The sequence below is a fragment of the Castor canadensis genome, chromosome 7, assembly GCF_047511655.1.
Source record: "Castor canadensis chromosome 7, mCasCan1.hap1v2, whole genome shotgun sequence".
Lineage (NCBI taxonomy): Eukaryota > Metazoa > Chordata > Mammalia > Rodentia > Castoridae > Castor > Castor canadensis.
In genome coordinates, this window is record NC_133392.1 from 6,511,273 (window position 1) to 6,538,304 (window position 27,032).

General features: G+C 44.0%; 1 protein-coding gene across 2 annotated transcripts in view; it reads left to right on the top strand.

Moving 5' to 3' along the window:
- Positions 1-27,032, top strand: part of Adam12 (ADAM metallopeptidase domain 12) — a 332,872-nt gene that overhangs the window by 236,453 nt on the left and 69,387 nt on the right. The window contains exons 6-11 of one of the 2 annotated variants that reach the window (XM_074078071.1): positions 753-939; positions 7,421-7,486; positions 8,547-8,618; positions 15,498-15,667; positions 18,106-18,190; positions 21,597-21,745. In XM_074078071.1, coding sequence (XP_073934172.1) covers positions 753-939; positions 7,421-7,486; positions 8,547-8,618; positions 15,498-15,667; positions 18,106-18,190; positions 21,597-21,745 — 729 coding nt within the window. The remainder of the gene's footprint in view (positions 1-752; positions 940-7,420; positions 7,487-8,546; positions 8,619-15,497; positions 15,668-18,105; positions 18,191-21,596; positions 21,746-27,032) is intronic. The other variant, XM_074078072.1, reaches the window with a different exon arrangement.

The window sequence follows — 27,032 nt, forward strand, 5'->3', positions numbered from 1 at the left end:
TCATTGAGATCAAGATCACACAGCTAATAAATGGCAGAGCTAGAACTTAAACCTGGAGCTGCTGGACTCCCGAGGACACCTTCTCAGCTGTGTGACTGAGGCATCTCACGATGGGGCCCAGCTCTGTAAAGAGCTGTCCACTGGTCTAGAGCCAGACACCTTACCCTCCAAGGAACAGTTCAAACACTTTCATTATTTAGATCTGCCCTTTCATTTGAGCATCTCTCACAAATTAAATAAATAAAAATATATAAATATATACATTTGCACACATCCTGTATCTGACTCTGTTCAAATACTTAGGAAATATGTATGATCAGTACAAGTAATATCCTGATCTGAAATAAGAATTTTCTTTAAAAAAGAAAAGGATGATTTCCCTTCTGAGTTGGGTCTGCTGAATCAGATATAGTTATGGCAAGGAGACATCTTTTCTCTGGACTCTTCTTCCAAGCAATGTATCTTTGAGACTTAAGAAAGAAAGAAGAAAAAAAAAAAAACCAGAAAGGCACAATGCAATCTATTCTTTGCCATAAAATATTTCAAGCAAAACATCCTCAAACTTGCTTTCTAAAAGCCTTGCAAAGTGAATCAGTGCAAACACATGGCACAGGACCGTCCTTTCCTAATAAAGCCTGAATATAGAGATAAATTGACATTTCTCCTTTATTCTCTCCCTCATTAAGCGTCTTAGCCATAAACAAGGATCTATCCTTTAAAAAAATATTCATTCTTATTTCTTTTTTCAACAGGGGACTTATTATGTTTGAAAATAAGACCTACATCTTAGAACCCATGAAAAATGCCACCAACAGATACAAACTCTTCCCAGCAAAGAACCTGCAGAGTGTCTGGGGGTCATGTGGTTCACACCACAATGTGCCACACGTCCCTGTGGACTACGTGTCTCCTGCACCCTCTCAGATGCGGGACAGAAGGGTAAGAAAGAAACCCAAGCTCGTGTTTCTAGGCAGCTGGGGGCTCGAGGCATGGACACCCAGTGCTGGGGGGCTCGGGGCAGTTTTGCTGCTGTTTGCTGGGTCTAGGGAAAGGGAATCCCCACCGAGCAGGAGCACGGACATCTGGTGACAGACATAATCACATGCTGAGTAAAATGACATCACCAGGGTCAGGGATGGCAAGGTGACCATTCCTCAAATATTCTGTGAGCACATACAATGAGCTAGGCCCAGGGTTGGACCCCATCAAGGCAAACCCTGACCCACTCTCTGGCAGCTTTTGAGAAACAGCACTGGGCAGTTTCTTCATTTGCCATCTGTCCTACAGTAAGGGTCTCTCAATAGCGTGCAGGTAGTGCTCACTCTTTGCCCAGCTGCTTGTGCAGAGATGCACTGAGTCCCTGTCCCTGTGGTCTGCCTAAGGAGTCGCTCTCACACCCTGGCCACACTGCAAACACCTGTCATCGCCACACCCGGGACTGAGAGCAGTCTGGCCACCTACCTGCTCCAGGCTCTGTTCACAAAAGGTTTCCTTCTGCCATAACACTGAAAAGAGTTATGTGCCAGTGGAGTCTGCCTTACAATTGGACTTCCCTCCCTGAGGGAACCCAGAAAACTTTTGCCCTGACAGTGGCCTATTCACTGTGTGGACTACAAAGCCCAAAGCCCACAGCAGAGCACTGTTAGCAAGAACTAAAGGGGTCTTCACCACTATTTTGGGGGCCCTAAATTTAAATGAGCTCAACCAGAGAGGAAATGATCAACAATTTCCTGATTTTTTTTTAATGTCTTGACTTTCATGTTCCTCAGCTGACAAGAAATTCTTTTTTTTTTAAAGTCAAGCATGGGATATCACTCATGCTAAGAACATCCACTGTCTGGAATGTGCTCTTCATGTCTCTCTGAATGCATTTTATCTTTCTTCACTTTAATTTGTTTAGATCACTGCTTAACATTTTACACTCCATGAACATTATTCTTGGTTCATTTGAAATCCTTTTCTAAATTTGAGCAGTTTCTCATACCTAGGACTGCCTTCATACCTGGGAATAGGTGTCTGTTCCCCTAACCAAACTAGCTCAGGTCTGACTCCCCTAATTTTACACGTGTTCTTTCAGTGATAGTTTTCTAACCTCCCTACTAACGTGGGGAGTCCCAAGATTTCCTATGGCAGATGCTCAAATCCTCCCTGTCTTGTTCCGCCCCATCCCAGGAAGGGAGAGCTCTCCCATCAGGAACTGTGGCTCACCTTGACACTGATGTAGAAGCGGTTGGGGAGTTGACTCTGAACCCCAGGGAGCAGAGCTTACATATATACCCACCAGTAGCCACAGTCACTCAGGAAGGTTCCATTCTGCATTCCCCCTACCCCCTGCCCCCTGCCCCGACCCCTCCTGACGGACAGATTTAAGAGGCAGGATCACAGAGACCTGCCTCCACAGTCCCACACATGTTTATTTTACTCTTCAAACGTGTTTGCCTTTGACTCTGGAGCTCGGCTGAGATGCGATTAGCTGTGGCTCCCGCAGTCATAAACGAGCACACATTTTGTTTTACAGGTTCTTGGCTTTGAACACCTTGCTGGACACCTGTTATCCCCATAATGCAATTTATAACCTGACAGCTTAAATGACACTCAAGTATTTTTGCCATTTCATTTCGAAGTACAAACTTCATCTGTACTTGCCAACCATTTTTTAATTCTTTAAACATACAGTTTTGTAAAACCATGATTGGCACAGTAATTTCCAGTCATTTCAACTTGTAGAGAAATGGGGAGAGCCCGTTCTGTTAATAATGCACATTGAAGTGTAAATGAACCTTTAAATTGAAAAAGGCAGGCAGGGATGCCCTTTTGAGTTCTAGAAATAGTTGGGATCGTTTCTGCACAATAGAACACATCCTCGACCTCAACCGTGTGTGTGTGTATAATGCAAATGGTACAAAAAATAATTTTCAAATAAGTGGAATACTTAGGAATTGGAATTACTTAGAAGATCGTTCTGGAAAACACCTATGATAAATATGAAAGGCACATATTAGAGTTATATGGTGTTTACTTGCCTCACTTACGCTCCCTCTATTTTATACTAAAAAAAAAAAATTCAACATAGCTGCGGCTAGTTTTTGCTCATGCAGCGGAGAGGTCACACGTCCCTTACCCAGCATTGTCCTGCCCCATCAAATGTTCACTGTCGCAGAGATGGGTGTGCAGACACACACGGCGTCTTTCTTCACCGAGTGTCAGGAATCAATCTACGCTCATCGTATACACCAGCTACAGTATAGACCTGAGCTATTGCTTGTCATTTTTACAAGGCTCTACATTAGGGTTTAGTGAGAGCCCAAGTCACTTCTGAAAGGGCACAGAGAGACAGGAACTTCACAGCCTGCTCTCCTCCAAGGATTTTAAGTGCTCCTGCTCTCTGCTCACCTGCATGAACTCCTTCCCTCTCCATTGGCTACGCATTTAAGAATGGAAATGAATTTGAATACCACCTGAGTGAGCTCTATAAGGGAGGCAAAGACTAAATCTTATACTAAAGAAAATCAAATAACACATCCCAAAAGCAATGGAAATTATTGTTGAATTTTCCTTTCTTTCACGATGACCTCTACCATTGTTCCCCTCCACTAGCATGGATAATTATGAGTCAGATACAGATATTGCTGCCTTCTCTGGGAAGAAATGTTTGCATGAGCTTCTGGGTACACAGAGGACAGCAAGGCAGGGAGATGCTGCTGGTGTCCTCCATGCAGCTGTGCTGAGATGGACTGGTCCCCTTGCTTATGTTTTCAGGTGGCCTTGTGTTTCCAGATATCTGTTTGGTAGGAGCCTCAGGACGGTGGCCATCTTAGCCATAATGGTAATGCATAGTGTATGCAGAGTGTGTAGTTAAATCTTGAGAACTGGTCAGAACCACTCATTAATTTTGGCGGGCATATTTAATTTCCCTCCGACACAATCATCCTTACCTCCATACCATCCCTAAGAGACCAGATCAAGTTCTCTTTCTGCTATGGCTGCTTTCTAAGCATGGGGAGGGTGGACACAGAGACACAGCACCACCTCCTGGGCTCTGAATGTCTGCCAGTGCGAGCTGAGGCTCCATGTTTCCAGGTGTGCATTCCTGTTGAGTCTCAAATCCATGAACACTCTAGATAAAGAAATAGCAGAGCTCCCTGTGCCAATGGCTTTTTGAATTCAAGTCCACTACTTCCCATTTGGCCTCAGGACTCAGCCCGATACACTCTTCTGTTGTATGGGATCATTTCCTGTTAGTTCTGCTGGTCCACACATTAGCCAGGCCTTAGAGTCAGGGTCCCATGTGGACGTGTTCATCTGTACTGTCCCCATGCATGTCACAGTCAAGTGGTAGAGATAGCTTCATAGCGAAGGGCAGGCACCACTTGTACCACTTGTCCCTAGGCATCAGTGACCTTAGAGCTGGGCATGGAATTGAGCCGTTAATGATTCTTCCTTGCTCGGGAGATAATCCATCCCGTGTACTGATCTTGCCAGCCCTGGGACTATTGCTGCAGTTGTTTTGCTGCTGCCAGGTTAGAGCACATCTGACCTGCATATCTTCCCAGATCTCCGCCATCTCCATCACTCCTGCCCCAAGCCATCTGCAGCTCTTTGAGGTAGAAGTAGGCAGACCCCTCAGAGTACTCACAGCAGGCGGTTCCAGAAGCTAGCTTTTAAACCTCACATTCAAGGACTTCACTGGTCCAGTTATTAGACTATCATTAAACCTCCTTGCCCTATACCCTGTCCCCATCCCCACCCGCATCCTGCCTGTGGCTGCCACCCTCCAGACTTACCCCAGCTCGGGACTTCTGCTGTGGTCCTTCCATCTCTTGGGAACACAAGAGATGTTCCTCATCCTTCAGCTCTCAGCTCACTTAGCTCTCCCCACCACCACTGCTACCCTGGTTGTAGAACCTATTTGTTTCCTGTATAGCACTTCTCACAGACTATGTTTTAATTCTGTTGATTCTTTATTATTGCTCCATCTCCCCTCCACACACACACACCCCTAGAAGGTGAGTTTCATACAAGCAGTGACCTTGGTCATTTGGTCAGCACCTGGCTTCCAGGGGCTCCCAGTAGATGCCAGGGGGTGACTGAATGCTGTGCAAACAGTCTGACATATGAAGAAAGGATTGCAGTGGAAATGCACAGTAACCTCCTCTCGGCTTGCGTTCCTAACTTGAGTTCTCTGTGTCAGAGTTCATGGCAGGCAATTTGGAGATAGTGTGTCTCTGGGAACTTGGCTGTGATGACTTTGAGAGTCCAGGAACTGGTCCCCTCTTGACCAAGTCTGCAAGAATGCCTCTGTCCCCACCTTGGAGCAAGGATGGGGGGAAGGGTAGATTTTCAGAGGCCTTTTTAAGGGTGAGCTTTTATTCATAAACCCAAAAGTAAGAATTCAGTCAAGCAACCCAGATTCAAGTATTGCTCTTCATATCACAAATTAAAAATAAGATTTTTTATAAACCGGACAGCCTAGATAGGTGGAAATCATGTGGAGGTAATTTAAGCCTCTCTCTAGGGCAGCGAGTCGGCCACTCCCCTGTGGCTTTTCATTATGGTGCGGTTAAACTTCTCTGAGCTTGCAGTTCTCTGAATTCATGAGAAAATGTGAACTTCTCTGAAAACTGCAGAGACAGGAAAATTGTGTTCATGTGTTTGTTTTCATTATCTGGAATTGTGTATTTTCTAAATGATGATCCAAGGCCAGTTGGAAGTAGTCTCTGGCCGTTGATTTCGCCTTCTGCAGTCTGAAAAGTATAAATGTATAAACAACCAGAACCCTTTCAATGAGATTTTCGATGGGAGATGGGTTTATTTCTTCATTTCCAGACCTATATTTCCTTCCACATAATTCGTGAATTTGTTCATGGTTGTTCATGGGCAAAAGCGATTTCTGCTTCTTTGATCCCTCAGTAAGGAACAGGGGCAAGACCTTCACACTTTCCAAAGTGAGAAAGTGTCTCATTTTGTGAGCACACGTGGGCACCACAGGAGTGAATTTTTTTCCTTTATAAATCTGTAGTTATCACCATACAGCCTGCCTGGAAATAGAGTGAAAGCTTGCCTTTTTTTCCTTGCATCGTTGTAAAAGCATGAGAAAATCTTCCTTTCATAGTGCTCTAAATTTTCCCTTCCTCCAAGAGCTTTGCAGAGTCCTTCAGGGACACCTAGATTCTTGAATCGGCACAGCTGGACAGCAAGCAGGAACACCACTCTAATACAAACATTTTTCTTGTAAAGATCCGTTGGGAAGATCCCGAACTGACGGGGAATTGTTTTTTAAGAGCTGTTTCCCTGAGGATTATGTGACTGGCACTTTGATTCAAAGCCTGCTCTGGTCCCTTTTGCTTTTGTCTCTAAAGAGACAAAACATGCCAGTTTTCAGCATAAGCAGTGTGTGCTTAAGTCATAAACCAGCAATTTCAGGCAGGAGGACCAGAGACCAATTCAGCCCCCACTTCCTCTGCCGGCGTGTTATTGCAGAAACAGGAGGCTTTGCCTTTTGTTTTTAGTGTTTGCTTTTGGGGACCACCCTCCATGAATTGCTTTCTTTCTCCTAAAAATGCCTTTGGGATCCTCCTCGTAATCTATGGAAGGCTGCGGATGCAGCTTGATTAAAATGTAACCCACTTCAACCTACTTCGGAGGCTGCCTAGATTGCGATCCGCATTTCCACACTGAACACCCCCAAGCCCGGCACCTTCCTGTTGATTACGACTGTTCCACTCACCAATCCCAACTCTCCGGGCTTCTGTTTTCAGCTGTCGCTTTATGCTTTCTCTGCTTTGCCTCCCAGCATCTCTTTGCCTCTCTAGTCATCAGGCTGGCTGCTCCCCTTTTTCCAGACCACCCCCGCCCAGTCTTCCAGGGCCTCTAAGCTAGACTTTTAAAGGATCAGTCTTAAGACCTGAGCCCCTGGGAAGGGCTCCTCGGTGTGTGCCCCGAGGATCACACAGCTCCTTTTCAAAGGGTCCTCTCCTCTGCATTTCTCACATCACAGAGCAGGTACTTCTGGGCCCCAAAGGTGATGGAAACACCCAGGACACGCTGGATGCCAGTCCGGTCTCTGGTGACCTCATGCCCTATGTGTGGTTGGAAGCTCTTCTTCTAGAAAGAGTTTTGAGGTTTTTCGTTTTGTTTTCTCTTTTGTTAATGAGCTCATTTTGTTTAATAATGACCTTGACTACTTCTGATAATACAAATTGATAACTCAGCAAGAAGGTTAAATTCCTTTTTAGTATTTACTAAGTAGAAATAGAAACAGCTTCACTAAAAGATGGTCAGATTGGGGGTCACTTCCAGGTGGGCTGGAGCCCGGTGGGGAGTCTCCCCCTGCTCGTAGCTGGACTGAGAGAAGTTGACAGTTTTCTGGAAGCACCATAGAAGCATTAAGGAAAATTAAGTTCACATTTGCTTTTGGCAGCATAAAAGAGAAACCCTCAAGATGACCAAGTACGTCGAGCTGGTTATTGTTGCTGATAACCGAGAGGTAAGGACTTGGTGGAATTTCTCAGTGTGCTTGTTTTAAAAAAGAAAAAGAAGGAAAGGTTCAGCAAGTTATTACTTGCTTTACCATTGCCTATCCTTTTTTCAATGTATCACAAAAAAAAATTGAAAAGGGATTTTCTGATTTTAGTAAATATAGAATCTTAAAAATGTATCTGAGGTTATAAAATAATAGCAAAACCTACAGGGGAGAAAAAAACACAGCTTCTCTGTAGCTAAGCTCTCTAAAAAAGAATTATTTGGGAGAAATGATGAATGGCTTTAGACTGTATTCTAAAACATTTGGGGGAAAGTTAAGTTTTTATAATGTATGACATGTCCTAAACCAGAATGAATGAATGAACAAATGAATGAACGAAGGTTATAGACATGGCAGAGAAATGCCACCCTGTTGAAATATGGCTTGGTACTGTGTCAGTTTTTTCTTTTAATTAATGTTGACTTGGTTTTCATGTAGATTATCTTCACGGCATTTATCTATTGTCTCATTGATGTATTATGAACCAGGGAACATGCATGCATTAAAGAGGTTTGACAACTTTTCAGAAAATTATTCTCATCTGGGAAAGTGAGATTAGAGAAGAGAGTGGGGAATTTATTAACTTTTTATCCAATCTCTTCTGTATCATCTGACATGTTGCCACAAGCCTCTATTGCTTTTACTATTTAATTTGAAAAAATGAATATAACGAAGATTTCTCAGGAAGATGACATCAAGTCGGTGACATGAAAAGTGGCTTTGGACTGCCTTCTGGTTGTCCTTTTTCTTTTTGCCAAAACATGTCACTGCCTCTGTCATTCACGAGGCTGCAAAAATTGCAGAACTTACTGTCTTCTGAGCACTTAGCTGGGCAAGTTTCAGGGAATTTCAGGCAGTCCCCAACTGGGGAAATTGCTAAGTGGGGTGAAAGCCTGCTTCACCCTAAACATGCAGGATCCCAAGCATTTTACAAAAGCCCAAAACTTCACATTTGAGGAGCTGCGAAGATGAGACTTGATTGATATTCTTGCCGTTATTAATGCTGACGTTTAAAATTGTTAAGTTTCAGAGGCAAGGAAAAGATCTGGAAAAAGTTAAACAGAGATTAATAGAGGTCGCTAATCACGTTGACAAGGTAAGTTCTTTTCAAGATAATTAAATCACTCTAATCATGGAAATGAGGTTGAGAGCTGAAGCAGAGAGACCAAGTTCTGCCTCAAGATCCTGGGCTGGAACTCGGAGTGTCCTGTCCTCTGAATATGGGGTTCTCAGGTCCTGGGTCACTTCAAGAGATTCCAGCCTGTGGTTGTCTGGACTATGGTGGCCTTGGGGTCACAGCTTCTTCCAGGCTGTCTTCTAGCCAACCAGAGTTCTAGCCTACAGGAATGTTGGACTCCCAACATTCCTGATCCCAAACATTTTAGATCCCAAACCCCTATGGAGTGTACGGGACCCTGTTGAGAACTCCCAAGCCCTAGTGTCCCATAGATGATCCCATCAGCGCAACCTGCCCTGTGCCAGTGTGGCTCTGCAGGCCAACTGTCATCCATAAGGGATGCACAGGCTCCACTGTTCAAGAGCACAGGAATTGGCTTTCAATTCAGTCCAGTGTGTTTGTCAGTTTTTCATCATGACAAATTTCTGAGAGAAACAACTTTTTAAATTTTTATTTTATCAATTTTACATTTACTTACATTATTTGTGTAAACATTATCTCACACCTCCTGGTGAGAGAAACAACTTAAAGAAGATTTTGTTTGACTCATAGTTTCAGAGTTCTCAGCCCAAGGGTAGCTGGCTCCATTGCTTTGGGCCTGAAGTGATGCAAACCATCATGGCACAGAGGGTCTGATGGAGAAAAGCTGCCCACCTCATGGTGAACAGGAGACAGAGACAGACAGGAAGGGGCCCAGAGGCAGGTACACCTCTCCAGGGTATGCCCACAGTTACATCCTTCCTCCGACTAGGCCCTGCTTCCCAACAGTGCTGTCATATTATGACTCCATCAAGCATCTCTTGATTGGGTCCACTGCCTGGGGACCAATCCTTCAACACACGAGTCTTTAGGAGACACTTCGTATCCAAACCACGACAATGAACTACTAGAGAATCCCTCACTGAGAACAACTTGGAAACCTGCCTTTCACAAAGACGAGTTCCTGGCAGGAAGATCCATGGAAATCTGGTCCCCACCTGGGGATATTTGCTCACAAACTGCTCCTTCCACGGAAATGGTGATTCTGCCTGTGTAAAGCCCCTGACCTCCACTGACACCTCCTATGGGACAGAACCTGGCCTGTTTAGGGCTGATGGCTCTGTGAAAATAGGACTTCTCACACTGGCCTGCATCTTGGCTCTGCCTGGGGAACTGCTTATGTGCTGGGGTGGGGCCTGGACCTCAGTGCTTCCAGAAGCTCTCCAGTGATTCTCACATGCACCCCGGCTGGCAACCACAGACCAACAGCTCTGTGTCTCCTGCCTGTAAGGACACTGGGCATTGCAGAGTGACTCAAGCCCAGCTCCTCCAACATGCTCACCTTTTGCACAGCATGGTTTGTGAGGGTGCCTCACTGTAGCCTTCTTTCCAAGCAATCCCATTATATTCTCATTGAATTTCTCAGTTTTCAGGAAAGTAAAGGCAAAGACCCTTCCAAAAACGTGCCTCTCTTCTACAAGCCTTTCTGCCCTACACTATGCTCTCTACATCAAAAATTCAGAAAGAATCAGATGTGGTTCTTCCACTCGAAGTCACAGCATTGTAGGGAGGCAGACATACAAGCCACAGAACATGGTCCCAGCTGACAGCCCCTGCAGAAATGCCATGAATCGAGGTCTTTGGGGATGCAGAAGAGACCCACTCGCTTTCTTCTGACTTCAGGGGGAGTTTTTTGGGAAGGGATCCTGAAAGGTGAAAGGGGGTGTGCATCTCCACCAGCAGCAGAGCAGGACAGTGCCTGGCCTGCATCCCATACGTCTGGCAGTGGCAAACAGTTCCTTATGACTAAAGAGAATGTATGTGTGTGCACACTTGTGGGCACACACATGTTCCTCTGTGTGTGTGTGTGTTCATGAATGCACATATGCATGTCCGTGTGTGCGCAATGTGTGCATTTGTGTGTACATGTATGCACATGCATTTGTGTGCTTGTGTTTGTGTGTGAATATATGCACATGCAGTCAGGGCAGCTGCAAAATGAAGCTGAGAGGATCATGCTGCCGAAGGCCCCAAGGCCCTACAAAGCCATATCGGTTTTATTCTACATCCAATGGATGTTTTTAAGCAGGGAAGAGAAGCACAGGAAGATACAAAGACATCCTTGCAGTTAGTGTGGAGGAGGAGCTGCTGACAGGTGGGCTGCTAGGAGCTATTGCATAGAAGTGACAAGTGCCTGACCCAGGCAGGAGAAGTGGGGGCAGGAGGGGAAGAGGACAAGGACTTAGAGATGTATGAGGGACATGGCTACTGATCAGTGTTTTTTAGCACAAGCAAATCCCTTAGCTGGGAGCTGGGAGCATAGTACTCAGGAAAGTACTGTACTGCTCCCATTTTTTATGGCAGAGGAAGCTGAGGTTTGCAGAGCTTAGAATTTGCATATGTTCAAGCAGTATTAAAGGACAAGACCAGGAATGGGCCCACCTCTCTCTGACCCCAGCAAGGGCTTGGCCTTGACTCCATACCACTTGCTGTGGATCCCAGGACCCTGTGACCAAGCAGAAACAGAGGCCAGGGAGTCTAAATGATGGCAAGAAGTGGTGGAGGGGCAGGTGGACAATGCTTTAGAACCTCGGGGATTTTGTGGGGCACTCTAAGCAGTCAGAGACCTGGCTTGACACTCAGAGAGAAGCAATGGCCAGATAGAACTTTCTGACAATCAGAAAAACACAATGGCTGTTGATATCATGGGACGGTATTGCCTTTGTCTACTGGATCCTTGAGGCAGGTCAAACTCATGGGCAACCCATGCTTTTTGATGTGTTTTCAGTAGCAACTCTTGGCAAGTGAGATTTTATCACACAGTCAAGCCAAAGCAGGAAAATCTTGGTAAGGAGTGAGTCCTTTGGGAACGGGAGGGTGAAGGTTAGATTCTAGAAAATCTGTCAAGAACAGTATAGGAGTTAAAGCTGGCTTGCAGCCCAGGCTGGGTGTTAGAAACCCTTAGGAAGTTGTGTTTGGATGTGTACTCTCTAAAATAGTGATTCCCAAGTCTCAGCCCAGGGTTTCTGATCTGATTGGCCTGGGGTGGGGCTTGGCACAGACATTGTCCAGGGTGCTCCAGTAAGGCTAGCACAGGACAAGACTGAGATGCACTGACAGACAGATAGAAGATTTCTGTATCTGAGATAAGAGCACGGGTCACCATTCCAAGGTGCGGAGGACAGACTGTTGTCTGGAAGGCCTCAGGTTGTGCAAAAAGGAGAGTGTGATTTCTTTTAGGCCTTGGAGATAAAAGGAAATGACGAGCCATATTAAACTAAACTAGAGATTGCTGAAACTCCATTTTAAACAGTGCTATGTTCGGCTCTCTGTTTATATGTCTTTATGTATTATCCTAGGTTATTATCATGCTTTAGTTTGCAAAACCAAAAATGAGCAATCAGGGATTTGTTAACAACATGCACTGGTAATTAAAGAACAAGGCCTCAGAAAAGTCCTGATGGACCAGGGTCGAGAGTGCCAGCATGGCTGTTCTTGTGTTTCTGGGGACGGAACTGATCTGCTGAGCACACACATACATCCAGCCCTGGTGTCTCTGTCTACTGCCAGCAGCCCACAGAGACCCTGGTGGGGATTACCCAGGCTCCTTAGGTGATTCTGTGTATCTAAGTTGGTTGACTGACATCCCAGGCTACTCTGAACACTCCAAATTTCAGTTTTGCAATTCTACATGTGGGAGTCTTGGCCTCATAGCCACTTCCTCATTTGCTGACATCTTGGCTCTGCTGGGCCAGTCTAAATTAATAACTGCTTGGCTGCCTAGGCTTGGAACGAGAGAAGAACATCCCAGATTGGAAGACCAAGAAGTGACAAAGGTGACATTCTGAAATGTTAAGGAAGTCCCCCTGGAAGTGAAACCAAGTGCATGTCTGACATGTATTTCTTGGCCAAACTTGAGGTGCTCTCCCCAGACGGGGCTGATTGCATCACAGCCAGCATGGCAGAGTGTGGGCCTGCCTAGGAGACAAATGCTGAAGCTGTGCCTCTTTAACCCTTCCCTCCAGCCCACTCTCCTCACTCTTCCAGAAGTTGGCACCAGCTGTGAAGTCTTTAAAGCCAAACCTCAGTGACTGTCTGAAAGGACTCATCTCCGTATTGAATTTCTTCATTCATTGTCACTCATGTGACTACCTTCTTCACCTCCCCCAAGACAGTTGCCTGAAGAATGCAGTTCTTCCTAAAACCCCAGGGAATTCTACCCCCTCATTGTAGTTCCACTCCTTCCAGAAAGTCTTTGTGGCTGTCCATCCCAGCCTTCCCTGAATCTCCTGTTCACACCATTGCTTGGCAGGCTGCTATGTCAGAGTCAAGTGGAATAATGGCGACGTGCCCCATGTCTCAAGCCTCTTGGTGACCTCTGAGCAGCTGAGCAAGGGCCAAAGCATCCTGATCTTTCTTCTGTCTGATCACGACAGGCCTAGCCCACAGCAAGGCTAGTGTATAAGTAGGAGAGTCTCTCAGCTGTGTCTCTGCATCCACATACATTCTGGGATCCCCAAGCTGAGCAGGCTCCACTTGTCCTGCACAGGCCCATGAGTTATGGTCGAGGGTGGCAGTGTTACTTTGTTGTGCAAATTGTGCTGTCAGAGTCAGCCTGCCTGTGTCCAAGCCCAGTCATGCAGCTGAGGTCTTGAGTGACTTACCTGGCCCCTCCCAGCCTCAATGTCTTGACTGAGTATAAAATCGGAACAGTAATATTTCGTGACTCATAGACTTGTTTTGAGTACTAGGCTACGGCACAGAAAGCACTTTGTAATCAAGCCTGGAACAGGGCAGTGCTCGTGCCATGTTAGCTGTGGCCATTATCATTGTCAAGAACCAAAAGCACCCACAGGCAACTGTGGAAGAACCTTTGGAGTTCAGCACCCATGATGGTAATTCATGGGTGGCACTAATTTTGGAGGGAGGGTTGTGTGTCATATTCTGCTGGCCTGGCATGTGACTGACTTTTCAGGGCTCATAGGTGAAAACATAAACTCTTTACTCTTAAGGAAAGCTCTCTGATTAGTTAACTGACCTTAGTTCCTACTTCCTTTCAAGACTCCTGGGAAGGAAGCAGTGTCCCCTTCTCAGATGACAACTTTGAAGCCACCCAGAATGGCTGGTGCTAGGGACATCTCTTAGCCAGCTGCTATAACATTGGCATTGGATCACCTAAGTTTCTGTTTCCTGACCACAGTGGCCTTTGTATGTGATACAGCTGACAACATAATCGAGCAGAGGACACAGCCAAACACATGCGCGCAGAGGTCAGGGCATTCCAGGAACTTCATTTTGCTTGAGAAGCTTTGGACTGGGAGCTTGCAAGTAAATACCACAGGTCAAGCAATTCTTGATTAAAAACATACTATTGGGCAACATTTTGGTTGTGTAATTGTCTCGTTAACTTATTCATGTAATATTTATTGTTATCTGTTAGAAACAAAGTTGGACTTCTGCAATCCATGTGTCCTATGACACAGTTTGTGTCCCAGTTGTGTTCTTCTGCTGACACGGTGCTCACCACATGACTGTGGGGACCAGCAAGGACAGCAAGGACTGCCTCCTGTGGGTCAGAGCGTAGGTCAGATGCTCAGCCTTGGGGAGTTCTTTGTACTTTAGCTCACTGCATTGGAATGGTGTTTAGCTCTCAAATGCAGAGCTGTCATGACGTGGTTACTTGTTGGCCAGATGTTCTAGTGACTAATACAACCTGCTCACAGCTGGAGTTTGGCCTTGGCTGCTTAGCCATATTTTTCTCCCTGGCTACCTGGGGTCTCAGAAGATGAGAACTTTCTCCATTGCATGCCGCCCTGTACATCACAGGTATTGAAAGATTTACAGGCAATGAGGTGACCCCAGGTCCTTGGCCCTTCAGCTGTGACCTCAGCACCATCTCTCTATAAATGTGATGCATCTAGGACAGGGGACAGTTGGTGGCCGTGGGTAGTCCCTACATCTACCCTGACCACTCACCCTGCCCGCCCATCAAGGCTTATATAAGACAAACCCACACCTCAGCCACCGGAAGACTTGTGTTTTCCCCTGACCCAGGATTATGGGCTGTAGGTCGAAGTCATGACCACCTAAAGGTAGAGGACAGGAGGGGAATGAGAAGATGCAGTCTGAGCAGAGCGCCTGATGCTGTATGTCAGAAGCCCCTAGGGAGGGGTTTCATGTACCAGACCTTCCTGTGATGCCAGTGCTGCGCTAACTTCGGTCATAAAGCTTCTGAAGAAGGAACCTTTAGGCTTAGACCTGTATTATCCTGAAAGATATTGACTTGTTCATATAATTAAACTTTCCAGGTTGCCTGTAGTGTAACAGAATATGACAGTGTCAGCCAAGGCTGAGTCTTTTCACGAAAAGTTATACAGATTCGTTTTTAGTGCATCCTAGGCAGAAACTTTTGCTTCAAATAAACAAGTTATTGTCCTTGGCTGAAGTGTCTGAAAGATGCTAATTCACTCATCATTTTTCATACAGTGGATATTAGCTAGCAGCATTTAGCAGTAATGTCTACGTGCACATTCAAATCACCAGTGAATCACCTGAAGTATGTGTTTGCGTACAAATTCAGGCGGACAGTAAAAGGGCCAATGACTTTAATACCAAATTTATTGATCAACATTTGAGAGACCAGTTAACACATCACTGTGTCTGGTACTGCAAATATTTCTTCCATTCTAATGCCACAGGAACAAAGGCACACAGAAGATGTGGTTCTCACCTATGTCAGTGAACCTCAACAAAGTCTGTTGTGATTTTCATTTTAAGTTCTCACCAATGTGATCCCCCAAGGTTGCCTGCTTTCCTCAGTTTTACAGACCACTGAACATTCGGATAGTGTTGGTGGGTGTGGAAGTGTGGAATGACATTGACAAATGCTCTATAAGCCAAGACCCATTCACCAGCCTGCATGAATTTCTAGACTGGAGGAAGATGAAGCTTCTACCTCGCAAATCCCATGACAACGCACAGCTTATCAGGTAGGGCATTCTGTTTCCCCTCTACCTAAAGAAACAGTGCCCTGTGCATGCACTTTCCTCAGGTGCAGCTCCAAGGCACCCTGTTTTGTAGGAGCACACCAGCTCCTACAAGAAGTTCTCATCCCACATTATTGGGCAGTTGCCATCTTACCTGGAATGGGCAGATCCATTGGGCAATCCCTTTGAACACCTGGGAAACCTAAACATTTGCCTCTGGGCCAATTTTTATCAGAAAAATTGATATAAAGTTGTCCTGGGTAAACTTTCTTTTGAAAGGCATGCTTCCTTATATTATTAATGAAAAAATGTATGTTTGTATAAGATCTAAAGGTAAGACATTGGGTGAATATTGTTAGACACCTAGAGCAAAACAACTTCACTCCTCCTCTGTTCAAGCTCTTGCTCTCTGGTTTTCTAGATCAAAGAGTGCCAGTAGCATGGCATACTGACCTTGTGGTCCTTCTTTAATCAGTATGTACTGAGCACCTGTTGGGACCCAGAGAGCATTGTAGAGGATTTGAACATAGCAGTGACCAGCACTAAACTCCCTGCTGTTGGGAGTCTCTAGTCTGTTGAGAGAAGACAAAAGGAAACGAGAAAAAAATTTCAGCATGAAAAGGGTCATGAAGATATGAAATGAAGGAAAGCATGGCTATCACATAACATATGGTGAGATATTTCAGGCACCATTATAATTAAAAGAAAAGAGTGTTCTTATACAATAGTCTGAACTGGATCAAAGTAGATGTTTCCAGAAGTGGCACATGTTTATGTAAAGCTTTAAGTAGTTTGTGCTGTGATTCTTTTGTTCTCATGTAGCTTAGGTCATCTTTGGGACGGAGGATGCTTTTCTTTGGCAAGTCAGGTCCAGTTTACTGAACAATGTATGGGAAGTGAAAGACTAGTCCTGCCCCACCCTCACCTTAGGAAATGCCTACGCCCACATCGAGGCTGGTGACAGTCCCTCGTCATTTACTTTGGCCATTTTCACAAGGGTTTCCCCCCTTGGATGTTGTGGTTGACTCATATTTTATGCATTAATTAGTTCTGTACTATTAAAAGTACATTTCATGTGCTTTGAGTCAGAATGTTTTGTTTTGATTTCCCCCTCAATGGAATCTGCCCAACTTGAACATCTGGAAAGAAATTAGCATCTTATTCAACCTCATTATTTGCATTGTTACATGTATCATTGTATCTGATCATGTGGTCTATATAGATGTAAACATAAAGACTGAAATGCCTACTGCTGTAAATACAAGTATACAGTTGACCCTCCGTATCTGAGGGTCCACATCTGTGAATGTAACCAAACTCAGACCAAAAGTCCTCAAGGAAAAAAATGCATCTTTTTGGACACGCACAAACTTTTATCCTTGTCATTATTCCCTAAACAATAAGGAAGCTATTTACAGCGTTTATGTTGTATTAGGCATTATAAGTAATCTAGAGGTTATTTAAATTATATGAGAGGAGATACTTAGGTTCTTTGCACATACTGTACCATTTTGTATGACAGACATGCGTGTCCATGGACTTAGATGTCCTGGAACCAATCCCCATGAATACCAAGGGAGGACTGTACTGGGATAGATGGATAGATGGACAGACAGATAGTCAGACAGCTTTATATACACTTGTCAGCTTTGTCCAATCAGCCACAGCTAAAATATCTAACTTTTCAATCTATGCATTATCTGTATATGTGTGTGATCAAGATAGCATAAATAGGTCATTTGAAATCTTAACAAATTCCATGTTAAATTTTTAATGGATGAGTTTGGGATTAACAGTCCCCCGGTGCTATTAGATTCATGATCAGAGCAAGATTCCAGAGAGGAGGAAGCCTACAGCAAAGCCCCCTTGCAGAAGCTTCCTCCCTGGGTGCTGAGGCTTTATGGGTGCTTATTCTTATTCTCCACTGGCTCCAGGGGAGCATTCGCCCTTCTGCTGATTTCTGTAAGCCACAATGAAGGAGTTTGGGTCTCTGGAAGAACTGTAATGAGTTACAAAGGAAAGCAAAGTCAGCGACAGCAAAAACTCTCCTAAGCCATCTAATGCGTTTTCTTTAGTGAACAGTGATTCTCCATGACTGAGCTCAGCCTTTCCATCAGCAGGCATTGTTTCAAAGGAACAGTTCTCTACAGTGGTTCAGGAACCAGGCAGGCTGTGACTCACAAATACAAAGTAATGACTGGTTGCTCTCTGAGTCTAGACAACAAAATGCTGCAAGAATTATGGAACCATGATGCAACTGGAAAAATAGAGCATAAAGGTGGGGGGAGGGGCAGGAGGGAGAAGCCCCATGTAAACATAGCCTCATGTGGCTGTCTTCATTTTTGCACATTCTGTTTCAGGGTGTCTGACAGAACGTGAAATGTTAGGAGATGCATCCATTCTACATTAGACTAAAGAAGGTCCTTCCTTTTGTTTCCTAGTGGGGTGTATTTCCAAGGGACCACCATTGGCATGGCGCCAATCATGAGTATGTGCACCGCAGAGCAGTCTGGAGGCGTTGTCATGGTAAGCCAAGGATGCCAAGGAGCTGGCTCCCCCAGTTAATGGTTCCCCAGGACATTCCAACTCTTGGTAGACTTTGTGAAGTTAGATCCTACTCTTTCATGCTTTCTAAATTTATTTCTGGTCTTATTCTAGCCACGTTTGTGATCTTACATACCGCACAACATTTTAGGGACTGTTAGAAAACCCAGACTGCACACAGAAAAAGTGGGCATGTCGAAACAGCTCAGTGGAGTTGAATCTGCCCCTTTTATGGAAAAACATTTCAACTGGGACTTTTGGTCAGAGCATCAAAAGTCAGGAATTCTTCCTAGCATTGGGCATGGGGGTTTGTCCTCAGCGCTCAGCTTTTTGGATGGACTGTGGTCTTACCAAATATTTCCATTTAAATGATTTTCTGATGGTTCTGCCTCTAAGGCCCAACAGCCAAAAGTTTGAGGTTTTTCACTCTGTACCACTGCGAGTGCTTTGCACACCTTCTGGCCAGTGTACAGTTTGTCTTTATAATAACCTTATGCTTGGAAGGCAGAGGCAAAGTTTATTGCTTTACAGGGTAACTTTGTCACATATGGGCTTATCATGTTTGTAAAAGGAAATAAAACAGGAAAAATATTTCGACTTCCTATGACTTTGAGAGGGAGAGTCCTGGGAAGCTGCCCAACAGAGGGCTCCTGCTGTAAACCTCTCTGACAGTTCACACTCTGATGTCCCAACACTGAAACTCTTGTGCCTGCCATGTACCAACCCGCAGGCAGGAAGTATCCCCAGAGCCTGTTCCTCCGTCTCTATTAAATAAACACAGACTTGCCCTCCAAGAAGCAATGAGTTCCTCCACATTTTTCAGACAGAACATTTGTGAATATTCGATGTAGTTACGGGTGGAAGGAGTTATGTTCTGCTGACTATTATTTTCATTCCACATACCACCTAATCTAATCTTCTTAGTGACTATACGTAAACATTTTCCCCTCATCTGGGTGCAGTGGTTGATAATTGATGTAAGCATGCCCTACTTGGGTAGGCTTTTTGGAGAGACTGCACCCACTCACTGAACTGCTGGCTTAAATGGACTGCTGTCTAGTTTTCTTTGAACACAGAAGCCCTGTGGGTGATCTCCATGGTAGAAGTCAAAAAGTTTGGTTTTCATTGGTGCCAGGTTAATTTCAAGTCACATCACAACTTTATTTTTACAGAGTATACTGTAAAGTTTTAAGAGGGGATAATTTTCAGTTTCATGGTTTCATGGTTAGTTGCTACTGACTTTGCCACTTAAAACTGGCATAAATATGTTTTGAGAGCTGAAAGTGAATTCAACCTTGGCAATTCGGGTCTTGCCACTGTGTGGTGCTGAAAGATCCTAGGACCCATGTGACAGTGTTAAGAGGCTTTCTTCAGCTCATGTCCCTTGTTTTGTTTCCACAGAAGCATTTTAACAAGAGTCCTTCTTTAAAAACATATAGGGAAATCTGTTTTTTTTTTAAATATGTAAAAATAAATGTAAATGTGAAAAATATATGCAAATTGTGCATATACCATGAGATTCAAGTCAAGACCAAAGCTAATTATCAAGAAGTAGGTTTTTACCAATTTAAGAGCAGTTAATATCACCTTGAGACACAATCCTAGATTACTCCACATGTAAGACAAACATCAAACAGGATGAAAATGCCACACAGCACCTTTCATGTTTATAAAATTCATGAGACCAGCAAAATCAATATCTTGACCAGATAAAAATTTCTATACTAACTTTGTCCTATTGTGTCTCTAAAGTCAAATTTATGGGAGTTACCTTGTTCAAGGACTCTCAAATCTCAGAGGAAGGAAGTATAATCTTCATAAAATGCAAAATATGACTTCAATGACCATTTCTCCATCTTTCTGAGATAGAGCAAATCATTAATTTTAGTAACTTAAAACTATGCCTTTGTGTCTAATTGCCCTAAAAATAAAACATCTTAATTTGGGAGTAATGCCATGAGTAAAGAGATTGGTGTTTTCTTTCCACATTACAAATGTAAACTGTTTATCAGAGTCTTGTAAGAGACATTCTTACAATCACTTATACATGAAAGAAGGTAAAATAACTTGGCAATTAAAAACAAAACTGTGATTTTTCACTGATGCAAAAGAGGCAGCAGCAGAGTGGTCTTTAAGGGTGAATTCCTTGAATTTTATGCCAACACATGCTGAATTCAACCCTCTACACTCTTAGACTGGCTACATTCTCTCCACCAATGTGTGTTTTTCTTAAAAATTGATTTCCTGAAACATATTTGTAAAGCTTCCTACAGCAGGAAACTGTACAATCTAAACAAAGTCATTAATTAGGAATTTCATCTATCCTAAGACAAACTTGCTTCCTTGCATGCCTTTCTTTCCTTAGACTAAGAGGTAGTGAGAGAGACAGCTACAGTTGTAAATACCACCAACAAATATGTAAGATTGTACACAAACATGTTTTATCCAGAGGCCTCATAGAGACTGGCTATATCAGGAGTGATATTTCTCTAAAATACAGTATAACACAGTTTCCTTGGTCCAGGCATCATCCCATGATGCACAGGTCTTTTCCAAAACTCTACTCATGGGCACAATTTCTGTAAATCACATTCACTAATAACTAACTTTAGATTAAGTTAAATAATTATACTTTCATTTAATTCCTAGTATCTTTTAAGCCAAGCAAGTTCTGTTAAGCTGGGAGTGCCATATATTGCTTGCTGAATGGAGAGATGGCCTTCCACAACCAAGCAAAAACCTGTGTGAACCCCAGCAGCACAGAGAGCCAGACACCTCCATGCATTTCCAAGGTCAACCTGACCACACAAAGGGCCAGCAAAAGTGAGACATAATTGGATTATAACCTTAAGTCAATAAGTCTTTCAATAGATTACTCCACATGGTCAGCTGTTACTATGAATTATTGCAAACTTTCTCAAGATCCATCACTACCCAGTGGGCAGGAAGAGGTGGAGTGAATCACACCTGCTCAAGTCTCATTTAGAACACCACAAGACGTGCTTCCTCCAGCCTTCTTCATATCAGCAGCCTCTTAATCAGGGTTAAAATGGGACTTCCATTTCCCAGGAAGTGATGAGCATTTTCTGCTTCATTCAAATGGAATGATGTTTTGTGAAAAATTGAGGATGTGGGGTGGAGATCATGCTGTACTTATCTTATAGAAAGACACAAAGAATCCTACCTGTGTATGTGAGAAAAGAACCCAAACTAGCTTAATGAAATAGATCAAATAATTTGTTTAAGTTCAAATCCTTTATGGGGAATTCAACTAAGTCAAGTGTTAATGATGAGTAAATGTTGGAGGTAGGGAGAGAACAGGGGAAAAAAAAAAAAAAAGACCAAGCAGATGTGAACTTTATGTCTGTGCTCTTGTGTTTTCTTCAAGGACCATTCAGACAGTCCCCTTGGTGCGGCTGTGACCCTGGCACATGAACTGGGCCACAACTTTGGTATGAACCATGACACACTGGAGAGGGGCTGTAGCTGCAAGATGGCTGCCGATAAAGGAGGCTGCATAATGAACCCTTCCACTGGGCAAGTACAGAGTTTCCCCTGGCTTTGACAGTTGCGCACAGCTTGGAGTGTGTACTGAGAAACAGCAGAGGAAAAGAAAAATGTCCCACTGGTTTTCTGGTCAGACTATCTTCAGAGGCATCCAAAGAGAAATTGCTTCCCAAGAAAAAATCAAGAATGAACTGTGTTGCTCTGGAGAGTCACAGGCAGCCAACTTGCAATACCACATATCATGAGGGCTGGCCTCTTCCCGGGGAAGTGGTGGTGATGGTTGCTGTTATTGCTTAGAAATTGCAAAATAGCCCATAGGGTTCTTTTTTTGTTGTTATCTCAGTTTTTTTTTTCTTTTATTATTCATATGTGCATACAAGGCTTGGTTCATTTCTCCCCCCTGCCCCCTCCCTTACCACCCACTCCACCCCCTTCCGCTCCCCCCCCCCAATACCCAGCAGAAACTATTTTGCCCTTATTTCTAATTTTGTTGTAGAGAGAGTATCAGCAATAATAGGAAGGAACAAGGGGTTTTGCTGGTTGAGATAAGGATAGCTATACAGGGCATTGACTCACATTGATTTCCTGTGCGTGGGTGTTACCTTCTAGGTTAATTCTTTTTGATCTAACCTTTTCTCTAGTACCTGTTCCCCGTTTCCTATTGGCCTCAGTTGCTTTAAGGTATCTGCTTTAGTTTCTCTGCGTTAAGGGCAACAAATGCTAGCTAGTTTCTTAGGTGTCTTACCTATCCTCACCCCTCCCTTGTGTGCTCTCGCTTTCATCATGTGCTCAAAGTCTAATCCCCTTGTTGTGTTTGCCCTTGATCTAATGTCCACATATGAGGGAGAACATACGATTTTTGGTTTTTTGAGCCAGGCTAACCTCACTCAGAATGATGTTCTCCAATTCCATCCATTTACCAGCGAATGATAACATTTCGTTCTTCTTCATGGCTGCATAAAATTCCATTGTGTATAGATACCACATTTTCTTAATCCGTTCGTCAGTGGTGGGGCATCTTGGCTGTTTCCATAACTTGGCTATTGTGAATAGTGCCACAATAAACATGGATGTGCAGGGGTGCCTCTGGAGTAACAGTCTTTTGGGTATATCCCCAAGAGTGGTATTGCTGGATCAAATGGTAGATCGATGTCCAGCTTTTTAAGTAGCCTCCAAATTTTTTTCCAGAGTGGTTGTACTAGTCTACATTCCCACCAACAGTGTAAAAAACTTATCTTTGACAAAGGAGCTAAAAATATACGATGGAGAAATAGCAGCCTCTTCAACAAAAACTGCTGGGAAAACTGGTTAGCAGTCTGCAAAAAACTGAAACTAGATCCATGTATATCACCCTATACCAAGATTAACTCAAAATGGATCAAGGATCTTAATATCAGACCCCAAACTCTTAAGTTGATACAAGAAAGAGTAGGAAATACTCTGGAGTTAGTAGGTATAGGTAAGAACTTTCTCAACGAAACCCCAGCAGCACAGCAACTAAGAGATAGCATAGATAAATGGGACCTCATAAAACTAAAAAGCTTCTGTTCATCAAAAGAAATGGTCTCTAAACTGAAGAGAACACCCACAGAGTGGGAGAAAATATTTGCCAACTATACATCAGACAAAGGACTGATAACCAGAATATACAGGGAGCTTAAAAAACTAAATTCTCCCAAAACTAATGAACCAATAAAGAAATGGGCAAGTGAACTAAACAGAACTTTCTCAAAAGAAGAAATTCAAATGGCCAGAAAACACATGAAAAAATGCTCACCATCTCTAGCAATAAAGGAAATGCAAATTAAAACCACACTAAGATTCCACCTCACCCCTGTTAGAATAGCCATCATCAGCAACACCACCAACAACAGGTGTTGGTGAGGATGTGGGGAAAAAGGAACCCATAGGGTTCTAATTGGAGCAGGTCCCGCTTCCAGCAGCCAGAGGAGCCAGCCCACTGAGGGCCCTGCAAACTCATCAGGAAGAGCTGGAACGGGTCATTAGTCCTAGCAGGTGCTGGATAGGAGGTGTTTCTTCCCTCGTGGTTGGCTCTAGGGCAACCATGTTTGGGTGTGGGAGGACTTGTAATGTCCCTGCCTGACACCGCATCACCTCACCAGACCTTGGGGATTTAAATGAAATGGTTTTTCTGCTTTGGTAAATTAGGTCGATCCTCCTTATTCAATGCCTTCTGAAACTCTAGACTTGGTTCAATTAGAAAAAAAGAAGACAACTCCATTATTGGAGCCCTTGAACAAGGTGAAAACAGATTCAACTTGGGTGATTAGAGATTCTGACCCCTCTAAGGGCCTGTCCCTAGCAGGAATGTCGGGCTGATGTAGGAAGGTCCTCATTAGTCAGGGCAAACACACACTGGATGCAACACTGACTTCTTACGTTAAACCTTGAGACCTTGTAGACACATACCTTCATGGAACTTTCCAGCCAAGCCTGCTCTCTGGGTTTGCTAAAAGGTTTGGGACTGAATGGCCCAAAGACTGGACTCTACTCAGCCTTGCTGACAAGGGGCCAGAATGGTGTGAGGAGGACACCTGCCAAAGGGACTTAGAAGTCCCAGAAGAGGGAGGAATTGTTAAAGAATGTGGTTATGCTTTTGCAAGCAGTAGCCTGAGGGCCCCCTGCCAAGTAGTTTATAGGGTGTTAAGTTGCTCCTGCCACAAAGACCGAGCCCCACCTCAGGGCATTGTCACCTTCTGTGAGCTGTCAATGAGATGTCCTCTCACTGCAAGTTACTCTTCCTCACATCCATCCCCACCGCAAGCACCAAGCCTTTGGGGCCCTCTTTTCAACTCATGATTCTGTCTTAAGCATAATCAAAGGGGTCACCAAGACCTTGCTAAGGATGTCTCTCTCTGAGTCTGTGATGACAGAAACCAAGAACCTGCACTCTAAGTGAAAATACCTTAGAGCAATGCCAGCAGAAAGTGAAACAGTGCAAAGCTCTAGACTCTAACAAGTGGAGCTCTCCACAAGAGAGGCAGGCCACCCTGAAATGGAATGTGCTCTTTGTCATTCCAGGGATCTGAGCAGAGGCAGAATAATGGTTGGACCTTTAGGGCAAGGAGTTTGTTCTTGGGATGTGAGGTTGGCCTGGGATCTGCAGGTGTCTTCTGTCTCCATCATTTCGTGGGCTCAGATAGAGTCAACCTCCCCGGGGTAGTGCTCTATGTGTGCCTCTCAGAGGTTGGTGGAGTCTGCCTGCACCTGGTGGTCTTTGTGTTGTCTTGTTTTTATGAACTCACAGTAGCCACAGCAAAGGCACTCTGCTTCGTTCACCTGATTATCAAGTTGGTACTAGCGCATTCACTCATATGCCCCCAAAATGGCTCCCAGTGACCAAGAAGACCATGTTAGTCAATATTGCTACTGCTTTTAAATTTTTGATAAAGAATTTATTTTAAAAGAAAAAATAGAGGGGAGGAAAATCTAGATTGGGAACACCAGATTGGATTAAAGAAACATGGTTGTCCCAATTCTGACCCCATAACTTTTATAATACAGGCAAATGAACAACCCCTGTAGACCTGATGTTTTGTCAGTAAAATGCATGAGCCTATCCATTCATCTGCCCTGCCCACCTCCCATTCATCCACCCACCCACTTACCTGCTCATATATTAAACAAATATTTTTGCCCTTGTACTCATTGTTGTTAGGAATGCACAGGTGAAAAAACCCTACAGTCCTAAAGATTCCAGAATTCGCAGGCATGCTCTCTGGAGCTCTAGGAGTTCTGGGTAGAGCCCGTCAACCTGGCAAGTGCTGAACAGTGTGAGCCAAATTACTCTGGAGGTATTTGGACACCTCAGGTAGAAATGGTATTGTTAAGAGCTCAGCAAAACATTTCAAACTCTCCCTACCTCATCTACCCTGCCTGCCACGACTTTCCAGGGCTCTGCTAAATAGCCCTTATTTGATTTATACCTTATTAGCAATTTCTAAGTTTTCTCTTTTGCTTAGCTTGTGCTTTTGCATAAATCTTTTTTCTATTTGTTCTCATTTATGATCCCACATTCCTGTCCAGAGAGTGGTGTTTTTAATTTTCTCAGATGGAAAGCAACTTCCTAAGCAAGTGAGTGAATTAATCACAAAAGTCCACAGTGAGGGGGGCCACAGTGCAGTCAGCCCCCATCATCCATCACTCATGGTGGAATTTCCCAGGCTGCTTCAGCATTATCTCAAAGCAGTGGTTCTCTTGCCTCATGGTGTCCCCGAGAGAGTGGGAAAATGGATTAATGAGATTGTGTGTCTTTGTAAAGTGTAAATCATTCCACAAATGCAAAAGGGTATTATTATTGTTTAGTTCACAGGGACATCAGAGATGAAGGTATTAAAAAATTAAAGATCATTTTCAGAATTCCTACTCACAGTTGCAGGAAGGACTCCGGGTGCCATTTAAGTGTTACTGGGCAACGTGTCCAGTTTCTGTGTGGATGGCTGGTTTTAAGCTGGCCCGTGTCTAAACACTATCCTTCCTTCTGACTCCTTTTCCCCCACCACTACTGCTTTGGCTATGGGTAGCAGGTGTTTAAAATGTTGGTTAATTGAATTCTTAGCCCCAGAGGTGACTCAGAAAGAGATGAATTAGTAACTGCTTTGATACTAAGGCTCAGAATAAAAAAGAAGTGAGTATTATGAATGCTTTAAAGGGGGAAAGTGTATCCCCTAACATACCTGCTTTCCCCTTTATCTCAGCATGCCAGAAGCCTAACTCTGAAAACATTAACCGACTGCCACCACTGACAGATGGGACCCAAAGGCCTGCGAATGCTAGCATGGAGTGGAGTCCTGTGTGAATGTGGTGTCACGACTTCTGTTGCATACCGCAGGAGTGGTCGGAGGGAGTTTCCTTATGGCTTGTCTCATTAATTACTGAGCGCCTTCGAGTGTGTGTGTTTTATGTCTTTGGATAGTGACCATTTAAGACCTGTCTTGGACATTACTCTTTGGCAAATGCAGTATCTGAGGATTGGTGTCGGAGTCAAACTCAGTGGAGTCTATCCATTAAGGAGCTTCTCAAAGACCTGGATCTTACGGGGCTGACAGCTGAGTATGCTGTATTTAACATGAATGATGTGAGCACTCTTAGCAAAGAGTCGTTAGCATAACAGTAAATGCCACTTCCCAGAGTGGAAAAAGGCAAAATTTGTATTCAAAATTAGTATCAGATTCCTCTGTGTTTTTGCAGAATTTTTTCTGTTAAGAGTTGGGGTTTTAGGGCCATCTCTGGGGAACACGGGGGAATTTGTGCACATGTTAACTGAGCTCCTACCACATATGATGCATACCTTGGG